Source organism: Battus philenor, unplaced genomic scaffold (genome assembly GCF_028537555.1).
Source record: "Battus philenor isolate CCGP_79_NKW_IND1 unplaced genomic scaffold, ilBatPhil1.0.hap1 SCAF_15, whole genome shotgun sequence".
Taxonomy (NCBI): domain Eukaryota; kingdom Metazoa; phylum Arthropoda; class Insecta; order Lepidoptera; family Papilionidae; genus Battus; species Battus philenor.
Window position 1 is genome coordinate 1828017 of NW_027181677.1, and position 21230 is coordinate 1849246.

General features: G+C 34.2%; 1 protein-coding gene across 1 annotated transcript in view; it reads right to left on the reverse strand.

Annotated features, from left to right (window-relative positions):
• LOC137918613 (fatty-acid amide hydrolase 2-like) overlaps positions 1 to 21230 on the reverse strand; it is a 34112-nt gene that overhangs the window by 11711 nt on the left and 1171 nt on the right. Inside the window, exons 2-6 of the mRNA XM_068761438.1 lie at positions 9713 to 9987; positions 7830 to 7953; positions 6306 to 6477; positions 4954 to 5078; positions 2233 to 2322 (exon numbers count right to left, since the gene is read on the reverse strand). Of these exons, the coding sequence (XP_068617539.1) occupies positions 2233 to 2322; positions 4954 to 5078; positions 6306 to 6477; positions 7830 to 7953; positions 9713 to 9949 (748 nt within the window). The 5' untranslated portion in view covers positions 9950 to 9987. The remainder of the gene's footprint in view (positions 1 to 2232; positions 2323 to 4953; positions 5079 to 6305; positions 6478 to 7829; positions 7954 to 9712; positions 9988 to 21230) is intronic.

Sequence of the window (21230 nt, forward strand, 5' to 3'; positions counted from 1 at the left end):
AATCAAAGGCCAATGAGGCCGAAAGTTTCTCGTGGGATGATTTCGTCAAGGTAGACACAGCTGGATCTAGGCAGCCCAGGAACCGGTCATTGTGAAGATATTTGAAAATTATATATAGTTACTCACAATGTGACATATTATATTACTTTATATTAACTTATTTGAAAAACAGATGGATACTATATAAACTAAAGCGTGGACACATGTTTCTCAGGTTTGTTTTTAACAGATTCCATGCCACGTGTCCGTGTTCCACCCCCGTTGCATTTTCTGTTCAGGCCATTTGAAATTCTCATTGAAAAACATAAGATTTGGAGGGATTCTTAAACAAATGAATTGTAGGGTCGAATATAGATAACTTTCCGTATGTACGTACGTAATGAAAATTTAATTTAAAAGTAAGAAAAGGACCAATATTTACCGATTAGTGTCAAACACAGAGTCACAAATCGTTGTAACATAACTCCTGAAGATGCCCCGTGGAGGGGTGAAACACGTGTTGAGTAATTTAGCGGTGGCGGTTGTGTGATTCGCATTGTTTGCCGCATACGCATTTATCAGCGGGCTGGCCGGCGGTGCATTTTGTTGCACGACTATCACTGCATTTGCGGAAGTAGCTAAATATTGGTCCTTTTCATACTTAGGATTGACTTTCGCAAGGTAGCGCCTGATTCCATTAAATATTTAAAATTTAAAACATTTTTTCCGTTAATTATAGCTCTGCGTCTTTAAAGACTTTTTTAATTTTTAAAATGTGGGTAGTGTACGCCCCACGCGGTCTAAATGGAAAATCTTCAAAAATTGCCGCGGCACAGAACGTGTTAAATCAATTACAATATCTTTATATTTCTTTGAATCATTGGATAGGTTATTGTACAGCTGTATTTAGTCAAACAATATGTTTTTTCTTTCCAAGGTTCATTGAGACGTTATAACAATAAGTAATTGTTTTTATAAAATTTATATTACTATTAATGGATGTCAAGTTACTTTTTTTTATTGTAATATATGTGACGCCCCCTGCACGATTTAGACCTCCCCTCGGAAAGATTTCTATGGGGGGATATACGATAAACGCAAGGGTTGGCAAGGGGGTTGGTGATCGCCGTGAGGCATTATGGTACGCAGAGAACTCTGCTGCCCATCCTCTGGAAACTTATTTGTGAATGAATTAACCGTTAATAGCCTAGAGTTTCAATTTTGATACCAATCTTTTAATCCGAATGTTTACATTACTATTAGTTTTTTATAGGTTGGCTGTACGAATTTTACTGTTGTATAAAAGTCTTTCCAACAAAATTAAAAAAAATCTATTTTTCCCTTCTAGATGAAGCAAGCAAACACAGTAATATTAAAAAAAAATCATTTTCGTAAATCAGGCTATTAAGGGTTAAGTGTGAATTATATAAAATTGTATCCTGGGAATAGAACCCACGACTTACGATCACAAATGAGGACTAACGTCTACCGTTGGACTACAACTGTGTAAATATGCGTTAAATATATTTCTTTTATGTAACTGTATGGTATATGTGCGATAGTGATAGATATATAAAGATTTAATTTTTTTAGTTTAAGTTCTTTATAGGCGATTTTAGACAAATAAATGATTTAACACACTATCATTTACAACAATTTTACTTTTTACTAAAATATACGTCAATCATATAACAAAATAAATAGATACACGACTCTATGCTTTCAAGAGTGAAATGCTTCAACACTTCTTGTAAATCAATTATAAAGAGAAAATATAAAATCTGATTATAAATATTTATTATTATATTATTTATGGCATATTTTATTACTACGTAAAGAGATGTTTAAGGCATATATATTAAATTTTGTACAATTTTATTTGAAACTAAGGTAAAAGTTATTTCATTTTTTGCGGTTTAAAGTTAGGAGTTATGTCAATTAATGGCGCTGGATTTTCCAATTATGTCAACCAAAAAATAGCGACTGGTTGCCGCTGGAACCTTAAGGTTTTGTGGAAACCAAAGATTGATGTAGCGTATAACGTCCACCCACAAGGTAACCTCAATAAGGTCGAGTGGACAGAAGATGCCGAAAGGCCGTTTCCAACTGGTGATACTATACGTCTATGGGGGAGGCATTTATGCAGCAATGGTCCCATGCCTGAAATAATGACAATGGTGATGATGATCCTCAGTACCAGTTTTCATTCATCACTTATGAAAGGGAATCTTTAGAATACGTCTACTTAATTACCTCTCGTGTTAGTTGTACCAGCAGTGGGAAGATGTCCAAACACGCCGCAATAGAAAGCCGGCATTCGTGTTGAACCGCCTACATCCGAACCTTGATTGTATAAAACAGATTATGTCATCGGTCAATTTTATATTAAAAGTAATCTATTATAAAAGTAATAATTATTAATAAATGACAATAAAACATACATATATTGATTTTATTTTTCACTTAAATTCTAGTGATCGATTGTGTCAAGAGAAAATTGCTAGAAGATTCCAAAAGAGAGAAACTAGTGTTAAATAAGACAGACTGGTTGGAAGACGCTGGAAGCAGGCTGCTGTCAGCCAGTCTTATATATATATATATATATATATATATATATATACACATATATATATATATTTATATATATATATATATATATATATATATATATATATAATTATATGGAGGAGGCTTCGAGATATAATAAGAGTATCAAATCAAGCTATAACAGTGATTCCCAAAGTGGTCTATATCGACGTATATTAGGGGTATATTAAAGGTCTATGACAACCTGCAAGGGGTCTACGTCAGCGAAAAAAATTTGGGGGTCCATGAAATGAAAATGGGGGTGCGCAGACTGGACATCATTAGCCGAGGCGATTTAAGATTAACCCTTACAAAATTGACGCCAAATGTTGATAATTTATTATTAGAGCATCAGGTTCATCCTTCTGACTAAAAATATTGACTTATTGCTTATGTTATTTTATTAACAGTTTGTTTTATGTTTATTTAATGTTACGTATATTTTACATAACACATACACAATTTTATTTTGAGTAGTTTTAATTTAAATTTAATTAATAAATGTATAAATTAACATGTGTTTTTACTTTAAGTTTTCAACACTAAACTTCACTACAGTTAGAAATTTACAGGAAATCAATATCAGGTAAGTAGGGGGTCTACCCAACACGGAAAAACATGGCAAGGGGTCTACGTCACAAAAAGTTTTGGGAACTCTGAGCTATAACATAATGAAATCTTTTAACTTAAAATAAAGGGTGGTAAGAAATGCAATAAATATAACAAAACCAAATAGGAAAACTTGAACCAAAATGCACATATAAAACACATGTAAAAGAACTTATTAAATAATAATAGAATGTAAGACAAAACTCTAATGTATTAAAAAGTCTAATCTAAACAAATCTGTAATATCAAAAGATAATGATAGAAAATATAAGAATAAAATAAAGATTAGAAATAAAATTGTACCTAGCCACCTAAGAGTAAAAAAGATGAGGAAAGGAAGGCGATGAAAGCAAGAAGGAATGAAAGAACAAAAAAAATTGCAAGATATTGTGAAGGATAAAAGGAAAGAATAAAAGAAATTGAGAAAAATGAAAGTGAGTGTAGAATAAAGATAAAACCCTGAAAAAATTATTTGTAAATAGAGTGCCTGTCCCAAACAAAACAGGGGTCTGAGAAGCTTCCAATAGTGGGGGCCATAAAAAAACTTAAAATAAAAATGTTGTATATCAGTTTTAAAACGCGCCGCCCTCGTATCCGTGCGCGCTGGTGACTCAAATTGATTTGTTTCCACCTCAGATATCGATTCAGATAAAATATCTTCGGAGGAAAGGATCATACCTTTATCCGAAAACCGAATAGTTAACAATTAGTCAATACAATACGTCAGGCGACGCATTTGACATAATTTTTTTTTATTCATTAGGTCGCGGATTTGGGATCCGCGAGCCCTGAAGAAGCTGTAAAAGCCAAAACGACTAACAGAGTACAGCACCAACCGAATATAGTCCAGTAAAACTGTAACAATACCAAACGTACTTCTTCTTATTTTCAGCTGATGGATGCCCATCACAAGGGATAAGCTTCACCCAAAGATAGCCATGATGCGACTTCCAGCGATCTTATATCGTCGGTCCAACTAGTGGGCGATCTACCCACGCACACAAGTCACAGAAAATATTACAAATCCAGTCTTTATTTTTGTTATCACTTACGAGGAGTGATAAAAAACATGGTGCATGTATTTTTAAACCAGAAACTACTTTATCTAGGTCTATTTTAATGAATACATTAGATAGTTTGATGCAGTAATATTACATAGAAATTTAACATGTTGCGACTTGTCTATCAGCTTCCTCGGTTAGAAGAGTGATGTCATATTCGCTATATTTGTATCTTATCATGGATTTTGATTGTTATCATAAAATTCTGTTTTAAGTTGCATAAATGTACCAAAGAAGATTATGAAATGTTAAAGTTGCTTTATAGTGATAATATGGTAACTTTTAAGACTATTTGCAAGTGGTATAAGTGTTTCAAAAGAGAGAATGAATCGGTTGAGATTGAGCAAATGTTGGGCAAAGCGATCTTTAGCTGATTTCTGGAACGGACTTCCGAAGTATTATTTGTAAAAAATCAGGTAGAGAAATCTGGTAGGTGAAGGTGAACGGTATATTGCAAGGAGGCCTCCTTACACATGGTACTCGGGTCGTCAGCCCCGAGAACCGTGATTACAGTTGGGCTGAGTAATCCTTCTCTTTACAAAGCGATAGATCCGGCTGCCGCACGGTGAATATGTGGAATCCCAAGTTTTATCTTCTTTGATATTATTTTCAGCAAATTGATATATTTATTCACTGGGTATAAAAGTCAATATAACTTTTTTTCTATATTAATGGTACATATTCTAGAAAATAAAGTAAGAACAATTGCAAGACTCACAAAGGCTGACAGTGGTGGCATAGCTGGCGGTAAGCGCGGCTTCCGCGCCACTGGATCCGCCGGGTGACCGCCCCGTATGGTGCGGGTTGAGGGTCATTCCGTACACGGGGTTACGGGTCTCTTGCCTGTCCTCCAAACCTCTGTTAACTTCGTTATAATCCAATAACAAAACCAAATAGAAATGGCATTGGGCAAGCTATTGCCCGCTGAGACTTTAAGGTTCTAAAAAGTGGAGAACGCACCGTAGGATATTCACCTTCAATACGGACAGTCGACCTTGTAAATCAAATAGAATGAAAGAAGAAAGAAGTAAGATCATATGACTATACTACTAAGAAATATTAAATTATGTGAAAAGAAGTATTAAAAAATGTAAATGCCCTGAACCCAAAAGGAAATAGGAGAGTACAAGATGTCAACAATAACGGTAGCCATATAGAAAAAACCTTGGAAATCCATGGCGGAGGCCTGTGTGTAACAAAGGACGTCCTATGACTGGAATGAGGATACAAAGGAATAGAGGCACCTTCATATCGGAATACTAAAGATGTAAGAATGTCAGCCCAATATAAGTTCCTTTCTCAAGAGCCGTCTTTGTCAAGTCGCTCCATGAATTACATATGAGCATGATTTAAAATATGTAATGTGAGTTGAGATATTCAGAAAATGCCAACGAGCAAACACAGAGAGATAATGAACAAGAAAAAATAGATCTTGAAACTTTAGAATGGACTATGCAAATTGATGTCAATGTTTCAACATAACAAAGTTTTCAACATAAGAGTGTAACAACAATATTGATAAGAGGAGAAGTAAAGACGGAATGTACCAGCATTAGTTGAGACAAGAGAAGTTACTTGTTCTTTCTAATAAATGAATAGCCTTCTGCTGTTCTAATCATTGAACTTCTATAAGAATGGTGATCATGAAAATATCACATTTCTTTTGCACTCCTGGATTTCCCTCCAGTTTCATAACAAAGTATTTCAATACATTTAAATGTATTGACTGTTCTTTTTATTAAATAGATGCAATGAAAATAAAATACTTAAAACTTGATGACAACTCGGTAAAGGATCTATAGGTTGACCATAGGCTTACCTTCGTAGATGGTGCCGCCTTCTATTGGGCTATGCAGAATTATCATGAAGACAATATTAGACAAAGAGTTGTTAGGTTATAAAAAATTAATTAATCCGTCTAAGATATTTCTCTTATTATCAATGAACAAAAGGAGGTGTTGAATTTTTCTTAAGGTAGTACATGTTTTTCAACATCTTATGATTAAAATCATCGAAAGGATACAGAAAAAAATGATCAGTGTTTACTTATATCACCACTATATGACTTACCAAATAAGCAGTTCAGGCAGATTGGTCGCCGCAATTGGAATGAGGCCAGCTTTCTTCATTAGCATCACAGCCTCGCTGTCTTCAGTTGACACCGTATTACGCCGCGACCAGAGCCCAATAGTGTTGAAAAATCCTTTCATTTCCTGGCTCTCCTTTGTCGTGAATGGTACTCCTGGAATATATACATTATAATTACTCTTATCATGCTCATTACTTGACAACAGGGTTGATAGGGACAGCAACATTTTTGTTCCTCTAGAAGATTCTAATCCATGTATTTCCTTGTAAATTGTTCAAGAGAGTCTGTATTTGGCACTAATCGGTGTAATATAACTCCTGAAGATGCCCCGTGGAGGGGTGAAACACGTGTTGAGTGATTTGACGGTGGCAGTTTTGTGATTCGCATTGTTTGCCGCATACGCATTTATCAGCGGGTTGGCGGGCGGTGCACTTTGTTGCACGACTGCCACTGCATGTGAGGAAGTGGCTAAATATTGGTCCTTTTCTTAAATGGTCAAGATCCTTTAAGTGTGGACGATAACCAACTGATTAAAGAAGAAGAAGCGTTATAGCGAGAGTCTGGCATTATCATGTCAGTTGATAGACGCCCACTACAAGGCACAGGCCTTCCCATAGATGACGATGACCGGTTCCTAAGATATTGATTATGTTGTCGGTAGTGGAGGCCTGAAATGGCAGTTGGCGAAAACATCACTCCTTCAACCGATGGGGGTTGGGGTCGAAAGGATCTCAAGTAGCTACTACGAGCCGGTAGACGTCACATGGATGGACCTCCTGATGGATGGATGGCACCCACGACATAGTGAAGGTCGCGGGAAGAAGGTGGGTTCGGGCACCACAGGACGATTGGCAATTTTTGAGAGAGGCTTAAGCCATGCAGTGGGCATCCATCGCCTAAAAAGAATTGGAAGTCTACCCACAGCATGTCTGACGGCTCGAAGTTACCACTCACAGTTGCAAAAGCAAAGTATCAGCGTCTCTGCCACTTTATACAAGCAATTTCTCGAGATACGTCTATGACTTTGGTTCATCTGCGGAACTCATTTCTGATTCGATCTCGCTGCGAAGTTCCGAGCACGGCCCTCTCCAATGGTCTCGGTGACCCTAAACCTTCTTATAACGCCCATCGTAAACAACCACGAATCGTACATAAATATGAATAACAGGTAAACTTCGTGACGAATCTAGGCTCTACTATTTACACGAAATCAATTTGATATCATTACTATTCTATTTATCTTCTTACTCGTATAATCAGACAGGTGATAGGGCCTTAAAGTTTTGCAATGAAAACAAGGTAATGGCAAGCGTAGTATAGGACAACTGATAAGGTCTAACTTGCTGGATCGTGTGAATAGACATTCTACGATGACCTATTCTGAAACGGTCTTAACGGAAAATTAATATTCACCAGCGATAGGTGATTATCCACATTATTTATTATCATCTACGTTGTCTACCACCATTAGATCATCAAAGTTAAAGCATCAAGAAGTTAGTTACCTAAGAAAGGTTTCTTGGCATCATCTTCCGAGAGTCCAGCTGCAACCTTCCTATCTACTTCCCTGGCGTCCTCCATCGCTTCGATATACCGGTCCATCACCACCGCATTTAATATCGGGTTCACCTGGACAACAAATTGTAACATGAAATGTAAACCCTAGAGTAAAAGCACCTCTTAGCGACAACGTAATTCCTTTGGTAGTGCTTTTAGTAATCAAATTTCGATAAAAAGCACTTCACTGTGGATTTATGTCTTTTGTATTAAGATATATATTCCATAAACCTTAGCATCGGTGCCTTTTTACAATTTTGTTTAATATTTCGGATTTTTTTTTTTGCACAAGCTATTGCATGTTACAGTGTTTAAGTCACTTAAACTATTTGCTAATTTAAATCGTAAACTTTTTAAAACTTAAAGTCAACTAATTATTATTATCCTTCTTTATTTTTTTAAATCATCGCCCGTTCACTGAAAATTGTATTTTTCCCCCTTCTACAAAGTTGACAAAAATTAAAAAATAAGCGTGATTAAAGGAAATTGGAATATATTTTTATAAATACATATATTAGGTAGAAAGATGCTCTAGCAGCGGTAGCTCAGCAGTTGTGGACTTGAGACTTGCGATTTTAGATCGCGGGTTCGATATCTGGTAAACAATCTTATATAGTTGACACTTTGTGAATTCATTATATATATATTGCCACTGCTCACAAACACGTTTTCAAAATCAAGTCTCTTAAACTATTTGCTAATCAATCAACTAATTATTAAGATAGTTTTTTTTTAAATCATTAGTTTCTTTTTTGTTTTTAACAACGCCCTGGCAATGTCCAGTTTAAAAAAAAAAGATTCGTGCGACCACCTCCTTGAACGAATACATGCCTTTGAATTTCTTTGTCTCATCACTAGAGAATATTTATTTAAATTGGTAACATTATTTCAAATACTATATTAGTCTTAATTTAGCGCTTTTTCAACCGTATTTTTGTTAGCAAATGACAGAGATAGATGATAGGTAAGCGTCAATTATATATAAAAATAAATAGAATTGGAGCGTCTGTTTGTTATATTAAAATTACAGGTTTTTGTTATATATGAATATAGCATTTTTTTCTGTCTGTCTGTTTGTTTATTCCGGCTAATCTCTAAGATAGCTGGACTAATTTTAACAAGATTTATACTGGCAGGTAACTGATATAAAAAGGAGTAACTTAGACTAGTTTCATTTAAAAAAAATTGTTCTACTATTATGACATCAACAAAAAACATTGCGAGATACGGGAAGCGCTACATAATGACGTTATTTAAACTTGATGTAAAACCACTGTTAAGGTGAGCCATTGATAATAATAACTAAGTTAAAAGCCTTCTTTAAATATCCTCTTTATAAGGATATTTATTTAATCATCTGTTCCTCTCAGTAACAAAAGTGCGGAAAGGGTGATATAAAATTTACCCAAGCAAATACAGTTACGAAGTACAATCCTATTAAAAAAAGTCATTGTAAATATACCAAAAATTGTGGCATTTTATTTTATGTGATTACAATTCTTATATATTAGAACATATAGGAAAATTTAAATTAACTTTAAATGTGGTTGTATAAGACAATTTCTCTCGACTATGTAGGTATATGCTTCAAATAAATAAAACTACATTTAATGTTTTTATTTAAATTGTCGATTCCTTTTAAAAGATTATTCTGCAATATTTTATATCGTCACTTTGACATTTCAAATACCGACTGCTTTATCGACCGGCGACCGCAATGGACGCCATCATAACACCATTAATAACAGCGCCATCTATGAAGTGTCAAAGTTAAACAGCCACTGCTTTACCGACATTAAATAAGCGCGGCGCAATACAAAACATATCATACCTCTTTGATCCTCTCTATGACTGAACGCACCAAGTCCTCCGACTTTAATTCTTTTGCTTTGATTTTCCTACCCAAAGACAAAGCGCTTTCAGTAAGAATGGAGTGTTTCTTCTGCAAATCTGGAATTATATTCTTCTTATCGTCCCAGTAGAGCGAGAATATGAAGTCGATCATCTTGTCTAAGAATATGCGCAGGTATAAGACGAGTGTATTGAATATTATGAGCTTTGTAGACATTTTGTCATCACTGAAAGAAGTGAACGCTGAATGGATGTCTGAAACAAGAAAGTTTAAATTAAATATAATTTTTATATAGGCAAACCTTTTAGGTGTTTCTTCAGGTGAAAGATCAAGAGAGGTTAACACATATTACTTTATAGTATTGTTACAAAGCACGAGTTACAGAACCCTCTAAACAATAAACACGGAACCCTAGGATCAAGAAGCGCCGTAAACACGCGTGACCTTGAAGTTATTTATAGATTTTTGTGTACGGTTCTCGGAAATTCTAACCGAGTACTATCTTGGTCATCAATTAGAGACTTGAAGTGGATGTTAGTCGGCTGAAAATAAGAAGAAAAAGAAGGAAGATAGGACATATGCTGTGCTAATTATATTTAAAAATACTGTGAGTTTCAAAAGGGATATATTTATATAACCCTGTTTAATTGTCATATTGAATCACGTGTGTTATGTACAATAGTTTTTATTATTAGTTGATTTTATCTTCATACAGGATGATTTGGTTATATGTGTAAAAGATTAAAAGGAGTGAAATTATAGATCATTTATCATTTGATAAATATTTAAGTCTTTTATACATATAATCTCCATATATAAAGTGATCACTCTGAAATATGTTAGATTAATTTTTTATTACAATGCGAAAGGTCAATAAATTCTGGCAGTATAAAGTCTGCAGGGACATATAGTAAAAAATATATTTTTTAATATATTTACTTACTATATTATCATTACGTTATTTATTATTTATGAAAGCATAAATATTTGGATAGAATGTACAGTATCCGATGATAAATGTTGCACATCGACATTTGGAAACAGACAATCGGCTAATTTCGGCTTCGTAGAGCACTATCTCTGTTCCACACTACCTATGTGACGTTTCCTACATACATTGATTGAATATATCTATACATTCAACTATTCAGTTTTTATTCCTGTAACCAATAACCTGTGTAATTTAAGATACGATCTTAGATAACTGCGACTAGCAACATTACTCGAATTACAAGACAGTGCAAAAAATATCAAATACAAATTCCACGATTTTATTAGTTTCTTTCAGGAAACGGGTTCCAAGTCATAACTGCCTGATACAACTACTAGGTCGAGTTGACCTGTTTCAGCACGTTGTAATTTCGATTCATTTTTATTTCGATCTGGCAAAGACTATATATACATACTTTATACATACATATATATATATATATATATATATCATCGTATCAACCGATAGACGACCACTTCAAAGTATAACCCTTACTCTAAAAATCGCCACATTGACAGGTCTGACTCCACCCAAATTCCGCTACCTTTCGTGACTTTAACCATGTTCTCTGTCTACCAAGTGGGGAGTGGGATAAGTAGAAATAACGATCCATAATGTACACAACACGGTAACTCGAAAATTTTACGAATGGACAAATTAAACCAGAGCCTGGTGTCACAGATGACAGTTATCCGTGGTACAGTGAAAGCTAACATGAGTTATAACTAGGCTTACCATAATTACGAAGAGCCAAACCGGGACGCAGAAGAGAAAGAGGCTCATTTTCATTTTGCTTTTCGCTTAATTTGTGTTTTTCATATTTGAAATGCAATCAAAATTATAATGAATTGAAAACATATTAATAAATGTGAATATATTTTTTATTAAAAAGAAAAAGACACAAAGTACAATTAATACAAACAACACTAAAAATCTGCCCGGTTTTATTATTCACCCACGCTTGCTTTATATTTTTCACTAGAGTGCACTTTCTTCAGAATCGTTTTGACGCATTCTTCCATCCTCCCCCGATCGTCAGACCAAATTTTTTTATCTGTGAAAAAATTCTTTCCACTGGCGCTGAAGTACCAGGTAGACATATAGCAAACTCCACAATTTTTTTTAAATTTGGCACCTCAATATGCTGCTTGTGAAAATGGGTGAATAGCTTCATTAGAATTTTGGCGCGGGTGGCACGGGGGAACGATTGGTTGGGGTGTCGGTACTGTTCAAGTTTGACCGGGACGCTAATGCAGACCGGCCGGGACGCCGGGACAGGGATCTCAAACCGGGACTATCCCGGTCAAACCGGAACGTATGGTAAGCCTAGTTATAACCGACGGTTCAAGTGAAAGTCTTTGTTATACCGCATTACATAAAGATTAAAGCGATTTGTAACGACGTGTGTAACAAAATGCAATTTTCTTTAACGTATTCATTATCTAAGATAAAAAAAACCTTGCGAATGAATTATTTTGATGTAGTTAAATATTGAGGTAAATTGTGAATATGATCACAAAGAATATGACCAATTGTGCTGTACAAAAAGCGTTTTATCTTTTCTATAAAGTAGTAGAAGCAGGCTGATGGTAGATTTGTTTTCAAACTTTAAAAGCATTTAACGAAACATTTGAAATGCGATTTTTTAAAAAGAGTATATCCAAATGTCTTTAGTAGAGTTACAAGATTCATCGATGTGTGAAAAACCGCACAGATACTGGCGTACGTGAGGATGTCAATATGGAGTAGGGATGAGGAAATGGTCGCACGAATCGAAGTGTTAAACTGGATATTGTCATAGCGTTCTGAAAAACCAACCAGATACCAATGTTACTAGTTTACCACTTGTTTTGAAATTTATTTCAAAATAGTTTAAGGTTTAAGTAAGGAAATACTTTAAGAGGCTAGAGTAACTTAGCTTAATAAACACTGTGACATGCAGAAACGTAAACAGATAAACAACGGAAACATTAAATGTAATTGTAAAAATAATCAGACGCTGATGTCTGTGGAATATAGATTTAATGTACACCAAACCATATAAAGATTGAAGATAGGTTCCAGGGTCACGAAAATACTATTTTTAAAAAAGAAAATTGAACAAAGTAGAAGTTTAAAAAACAAAAATTATATAACACTGCCAATAAATAAATTGGAAAAATATTTACCTTTTTTGTAACTAGAAACAACACGTAAAAATTTATAAAAATTTATTATTATCTTTTAAAAAAGCACAACACACTACATTCAACACGCTGAGTAACTGAAACTGAACTCTGAAATTGCCAAAACAAAAGGCAAATAAAACTGTATTCATATTGTGTTGTTTTTGGTTAGAAAGGGAATCCCCGAGTTTTGATGGCATGGCGCAATTAGAAACAAGTGTTGCCATCTATTAGAAAAAAAGGAAAATTAAAAAAAATTTAAGGCTCGAACCCAAAACAACGCAACCTCGAAAATCTAACGACGCGCAGTGAAAATTAGTACTAACTAAGCAGTGACGCAACTTCGAGAAAAAACGCAAAACGCAACGACGTAAAGCGAGGTATTAGTGTAAAAAGATCTGTTTTTTATGCGCCAAACTCATAGTAAACTTGATTTAATTGAGATGATATCTCTACGGAAATTTTCTTATGTTTATCCGGTCAGATGACCTTGGGCATTGGATATTCCATACCGACTAATCAGTTTTTGGAGAAACGCTACCATTAATAAATTCATTGAAGCTCTGACTATGTGTAAAGTTGAAATGACACGTGTTAGGAGTACAATGGATGTCAAATTATACTATTGATGGATAAGACAGACTAAACTAATGATGTTATAATCGAGGGTCTAATGAAAAGTCTTAAGGATCATCAGAAATCAATGGAGAGGGCTATGCTCGGAGTTTCGGCTTTGAGATCGAATGCAGAAACAGAAATGAGGAGGCACTAGTGCAACCGATGGTCGTTTGGGCTGAAAGGTTTAAGTGGCGACCACGTGCCGGTAGACGCGGCTTGGGTAGAGCTTCCACTAGATGTACTGAAGACATTTTATGGTCACGGGAAGTCGATGGATGCTATGCATGGATGGGCAGCGTAAGGCAGCGTGGTGATCTTTGGGGGAGGCCTATACCTGCAGTGGTCGTCCATCAGCAAAAAGTGAAGAAGTCGAGGGTTGCGGATTCGGGCAGTTTTGCTTATTCTCGTGGCCGTTTAAATGAAATTGAGCCTTCAAAAACGGGATTTGCAGTAAAAATACACAACTTTTAAATGACTATTGCAAGCAAATAAGACCACTACGATTAAGCTTTTTATATTTTTAATGATTTCATATTAACGTATTAAACTAACACAATGTAAAATTAATAAACGTTACGTACAGTAAAAACATGTTTTTTTTTTGTAATAAAACTTATGGCATGACTAAGTAATTAAAGATAAAGAATCTGTCTCTATTTTCAAGCTTTAAAGAAGCTAACCGACCCTATGTAATTGCTTAATTTTTATCAGATTTTATCAGATTAAAATTATTTTTAAATATAGTATTAATAATTTAATATTGCACAATTTAATAATTGCCCAATCTATTTTTAAATTATTTTCCATCGTTCCGAATTGGTTATTCCGATCCAACCAAAAAAGTTTACATACCTAAATAATTAATTTAACAACGCTTGCTGGCCTCTACGACCACAATGCTTTAAAAAAATATATTAAGCGTTTGAATTCAAATTCGAACGAGAATTTGAATTCGGACGCCGCCAGCAATGCTATCTTTATTTTCGCATTTGGGATATTTTTTGAGGAGCCAGGAGTAGTTTCCAGGACTGCTGAATGCACGAAGAACGTTGATGACTGTCACTCATGCATATATCCACATGGGTGGCAGTCTCCAACCACCCACTAAACATACGTGTTACGCGCCTATGATAATAATGAAATACAGCTAATACTTGGGTGAAAGTGAAGAAATAGCAATTTACGATGGCACTGCGGTTGTACTTATTATTTTCCTTATTTTATACAATTTTATCTATTTTCATGAACTAAAAAGTTTGTAGTGCATACGTAAGAATGCTCCGTAATGCTGGCCACCAGAGCCACAAAACTTTTTTTTTAAATAATTCTTGCGCATTTGAAATTCGAACGCCAAATTTGAATTCGGTCAGTCATTTAACCCAGCTGTCATTGCATTCAGTCGATTTTGCGGAATAAATACATGTAATAGTAGTAATTCGCCTTCTTCTACTAAACGCAAATAAGTTAAATAAATAAATGATTCTTCAAGTATGACAAGCGTTAAGCTATTTTTCATGTTTGAGAGTAATTGTCTTGCATAATTTGCCTCGTCATCTTGTTTCAAGGTAACTCATGCAAGCAACAGTTCTCGTATTCCGAGTATTTAAAGTTGAAATAAAATCATATCGTAATTTACAAGATAATAAAATACACAAAGTACTTATTTATTTATTTAAGTACACCAGTAGTACACATAAGTACATTAAAAGTTACAATATAAATAATGGTTCTGCTGTGTTCCTTTATAGATAACACAACAATAACAATTTACTATATACAACCAAAACTAAATATTGAAGAGAAAAGTAATCGCACGTAAGAAAAAACATTTGGCTTTCGTCTTTAGACATCAAAAGAGATCTTAATTTGAAAATTTTTCCATCGGCGCGCAATCTTTTTCTAGGCTTTTTGCTTAAAAATAATCAATTTAAATTAAAAATCTGTCATATATAGCATTTACAACGCTTTAAAGGGATGTATGTATAGCTAATTTATCAGCTAAAATTTTTTAAGCTTTTTCACCTATTACCCTGTATTATATAAATTTTAATATATTAGTTACCGCCCGATTGCGTTGGCAAGAAAGATGAAAGCCAAGATTAATGTGTATTCACATATATACAAAGAGTATTTATAATTTACACAACCCTAACGCAACGACAGCGATCATAAGATGGCGTCCGAATTCAAATCGGCGTTCGAATTTGAATTCGAACGCGAGAATGGTTTTAAATAAAAGTATTATGAATTTAGTGGCCAGTAATACGAAGCGAGAACGCTATACTGTACAGTACCCGGCGATAAATATTACACATCGACCTTTAGAAAGAGACAAGCGGCCAATTTCGGCTTCCTAGAGCGTTATCTCTGTCGCACGAAATACAGCGATTGATAAAACGTCGCATAGGTAGTGTGGGATAGAAATAGTGCTCTATAAAGCCGAAATAAGCCGATGGTCTCTTTCCAAAAGTCGATGTGCAATATTTATAGCCGGGTACTGTATTGACATTACCTTATTTCCGAAATCAATGACTTGTGTATTTGTACCATACATTAATTGTAACAGCTTTTGTAAAGCTTTTACATCTATAACATATCATCCTGTATAGAGGTACGAAACAAATCTTTGGACCATAGAGTTTTTAATTACAAACATGCTAAATACGTATTTATAATTTTTTTGTCTGAGATCCTAACGGTGGTGTAGCTACCTACTGTGCACTGGAGTCTTTAAGGTGGTAACAGGTCCAAAGGTAAATTCTATCAAATTGGGATATTCTAGAATTCTCTTTATATACGTCATCTATTCAGCCGTCCACTGTTGGACATAGGCCTCCTTCATACATTTCCCTACCCCTTGAAAGCAGCTTCCATCCAGCGTCTTGCGATGAATGTAACAAAATCGTCTGCACACCTTGTGGAAGGATTTACTACAGGCCTCAACAATCTGTGCTGCGCTCAATGTGGCTTCCACATGCAAAAGTGATAATATTAAATAATAAATAAAGTAAATTATTCGTATTGTGAATAAATACACGGGGGGGGGGGGGCTGGGTTATTAAATACATACCTCTGTTCTAATAAAACAATATGATTTTTTTTAATCGTCTAAAATGTTAATATTAAACATTTCGGTACGAGTGTCGAGTATAGTCAACGGCCACAGGTGAACGCGCACGGCCTTCTCTTACCTGCGTAATACAGTGAGAAATATAAAACGAAAAAAATATTTCATGTAACTCCTTCCTCTTTCCCCCCTTCCCCTCATTTACCTTCAAACTTTTGTTTATTCTTTCATTGTTTGACTATAAATCATTATATGTTCTCAGTGAGATAGTTATAATGTAACAATTGTAACTAATTTTATATTTCTAAGCATCTAAGTTTGTACTTTCTTACTGCTTTTTGTTACTGTTTATCTCCAATAAAGTAAATAAATAAACAAACTGCACCATCAAAAGCTATAGCGTCCACCAGGGCGCGTCCTAGTTGAAAACCTCTCTATAACGTTATTAAAGAGTACAGTACCTGGCGATAAATATTGCACACCGATCTTTGGAAAGAGACAATCGGCTAAATTTGGCTTCGTAGAGCACTATCTCTATCGCACGACTGTCAAAACGTCACATAGGTAGTGTGGAGATATTGCTCTACGACGCCGATATTTGCCGATTGTCTCTTTCCAAAGGTCGATGTGCAATATTTTTCGCCCTCTACTGTATATATATTTTTGCCAAATCTGTTACAAATGTTTTTTTTAGTCCCCGAACTCCCCGTTTCTGCGGACTCAATTTAGATCTGCACAAAGCCTAAATCGATCAGCAGCATAACTAGTTTATAAGTGCATTAAACATTTTTGTTGCTAGTAATAACTGGTATATACCAGTTATTATTCTTCATTTATTTTCTTTCCTTTCACTTCACAGCGTATTATACCAAGTTCAGACACGGCCTGATTACCCACAGTGCGTTTGGCTGGAAACTAACACGCGCAGTTTTGCGCAACAGAGTCAATGAACTGAACTGCTTTCTGGACTTTCGAAACGTCTTACGTTTTCAATTCAGTGTAACTATTAAACTATTTTGTTAATTACTGTGACGCAGTGTTTAATAATCCAAATGACTACTATCTCATTATTGTGTAATATCTTTTATTTTAAATTCTGAACAGCGATAAATAAATATTTTTATTCTTATGTAAATCCACTGCTTATGCATTTGTCTCCATTGTAAATCAACTTCTTATTAAAATGTATTTAGTTTGTTCCAGCCCATAGACGCTCACTGTAAGGCATAGGTCATCCCCAAAGATATCTATTCGGGGGATATACCATAATCGCCAAACTTCACAGGCGGATTGAGATCCAGTGTGGTATCATACTATGCAGAAAACGCTGCTGCTCTTCCTCTGGAAAATGAGCAGTGACAATCTTATATAATTAATTCACTTTAGGAATTATGTAAGAATACATACCCGGAATAGAACTCACGACATACCATCGCAAGTCTCAATCCGTTGGGAAAACTCCACTTCGAGTGTAAGTGTGGTGAACTATATTATTTTATTATGAAACAGTTAATGAAAGTATAACAAGTAAATTAAGCAATAAATAAGTATTAAAATAGCATATTGGGAAGTAGGTGGGGCACGCTTATTTCGTCTCGTATAATAAAAATATAGATATAGATTCAGATGTAACCGTTGGTATGGATGTAAATGTAGATGTGGATGTAAATTTTGATGTAAATCTAGATGTAGATATAATTGTAGATGTAAATTTGGGTGTGGATGTAGTTATAGATGTAGATATAAATGAAGATATGCGGATACGGATGTAAATCTAGGTATAGATATAAATGTAAATGTAATTGTGGGTATGGATGTAAATCTAAATGTAGATATAAAAGTAGATGTCAAAGTGGATGTGAATGTAAATCTAGATGTAGATATAAATGTGGGTGTGGATTTAAATCTAAATGTAGATATAACTGTTGATGTAAATGTGGATGTTGATGTAAATCTAGATGTAGATGTAAATGTGGATATGGGTGTGAATCTAGGTATAGATATAAATGTGAATGTGTATTTATATTTAGATGTAGATATAAATGTAGATGTGGATGTGAAACTAGATGTAGATGAACATGAAGAAGTGTGGCAGGTAATACCTACTTTAAGGAAATGATTGTCATTAATAGGTACTGATCTAAGTTGACCTTTCCTTTCAGTTGTTAGTCTTAACTTCGTAACACATGTCAATTAAACTATGGATTATAAGTAATTGTTTTTTCGTCGGTTGAACGCTATGCTTTCAAAAAATAAAATTATTATCTCTATACAAAATGATTACTAGTGTTGTAAAAGCTCAAAAGAGTTGAAATGTATACACTCTATCTAATAATCACCGGTTCCATAGATAATAAATAATGTAATAATAATATAATAAGAAAAAGCGTTTAACAAAATGAAATTAGTAGATTTAAAATGATTGATTATTTACTATCTATCCCAACAGGCTTTGTAATGCTCGAAGTTATTGGCAAGTCGTGTCTCAATTAATGATGCATACTTCAGAGTAATTAGTTTATATAGGATGTTTAAAAATAGATTTAAGCGCTTGGTGCTGATAAGTGAGCTGTACATCAACTCCTTTTTTATTGAATATAAGATCTTATTTTTATGGTCTTCAGAGCAATGAGTTTTTCAGGTTTATTTTAATTACATACTCTTTCCTTCCTTTACAATATCTTTTGCGTCTTCCTTTTGTTGTTTACATTCTATCTTTCCTCGTTTGCAAATCATCTTCTATAGATCACCTTTTCTCCCTTAATCTATATTCTCAGATCATCATTTTACATATTTACCCCATAAATATTTTATCTATAACCTGTATATATTATGTATACTTAATATCTACCAAATATATTGTAAAGCCTATCGGTACATACGTTAATTCATAAATCGTTTATTTAAAATGAATACTTATCATCGGGTTATCAAAATGTAAATATTTTAAAATTACATTCATTAAAGTAATGTATAATACACGGCGATAAACATTGCACATCGACCTTTGAAAAGAGACAATCGACTAATTTCGGCCTCGTAGAGCACTATCTCTGTCCCACACCACCTATGTGACATTTTGTCAGTTGTATTTCGTGCGACAGAGATAACGCTCTACGAAGCTGAAATTAGCCAATTGTCTCTTTCCAAAGGTCGATGTGCAATATTTATTGCCGGGTACTGTATGAGATACGGTCACAAATTACGGTGATTGTTTATTACGTACACATTATTAAATTTACATCAAATTTAAATAAATCTCCTTCAAATAAGAGTCCTTGGCTAGAGATATCCTAATCCAAACGTTGATTCAACTATTATAATCACTTCTGAAATACTTCTCTTGGAAGTACCTTCAACTGATTTAATTGATCTCTTTCAATATCGGAGATTGTGTAAAATAAGGTTTCCTTTCAGCGTTGTTCTTATGTTTTTGAAAGTCAGAAATCGTTTGCTGCTAAATCCGAAGAGTAAAGTGGATTTGGACAGACAGATATATTATTTTGCCTAAAACTAGCGCATCAAAAGCGTTGTGCGGCACGGTGTATCGTGATGGAGGAGGATACCATTGACTTATTTTGTACATCTTAAGACTCTACACAAGATATTTAGTTCCTCGGAAAAATCTCAATTCGCTTGCTTGATCGAACTTTTGCTACTCTTTGCATGTTTCGTCGGTTTTTAGGTCATCCTCAAAGGATTTATTTTCAATTTTGAATGGGTCATAACACTTATAAACAATCTTAAAAGTCACTACATTTGATCACACTTTCCTATGTATTATATATGTTAGGTTTACCGTCATCACTAATATGTTTTTTTTTAATATAACAATCTGCCAATATAATACTATTTCGAAAAATATATCTTCCAATCTATCTCATATTCCGCTAAAAGCATACCAACGTCTTCTAAAAATAAACATGATTGGACAAGTTTTATATACGTTTTAATATAACGTTACTGCAAGCTAATTCAATTGCTAATTTATTCGAAATAATGAACATCTATATATCTGCTAAATATAGCATGTTTTTATTACACGATTACAATTTTGTAAAGTCACTATGTGGACATAAATCGGTCTTCGATTTTCAAATTCAAATATCTTATAAACTAATTGACATTTGATACATTTTTTTATATTCTGTATTACAGATTAAAACTGCTATAAAAAAGAAATATGGAATCATGAAAATTGTACACGCGTCATTTATTCATTTATTAATTTGCCTTTAGTAGGTTTATTTGCATAATATATATTCTTGGTAATTTTTAACATGCACATAAGTCTGTCATATATATATATACCTATAAGAGATATAGTTTCAAACAATGTTTTTAATCAACGCGTCCTTAACTCCTTTTGTGGATAGAATTACATTAAATTCTTAGCTGAATTCAACTCGGCAGGAATATTTCTTTAAAATTTCAAATATTAAAGCCTTTTGGTCATAGAGATATCGTGATGAGTCTATACGTCTGTTAGGATTCTTTTCTTGACATTCTTCTCCAAAGGGTAGAGCCATTGAAATTCGATTAATTAGTAGCAACGACTTCCAGAAGCTTATTTGTTGTCCAAAGAGTAGTAAGTAAAAGAAGAAAGGACACGTTTATCGGAATGCTAGCTATCGTATATACTATGTATCGTCCAAA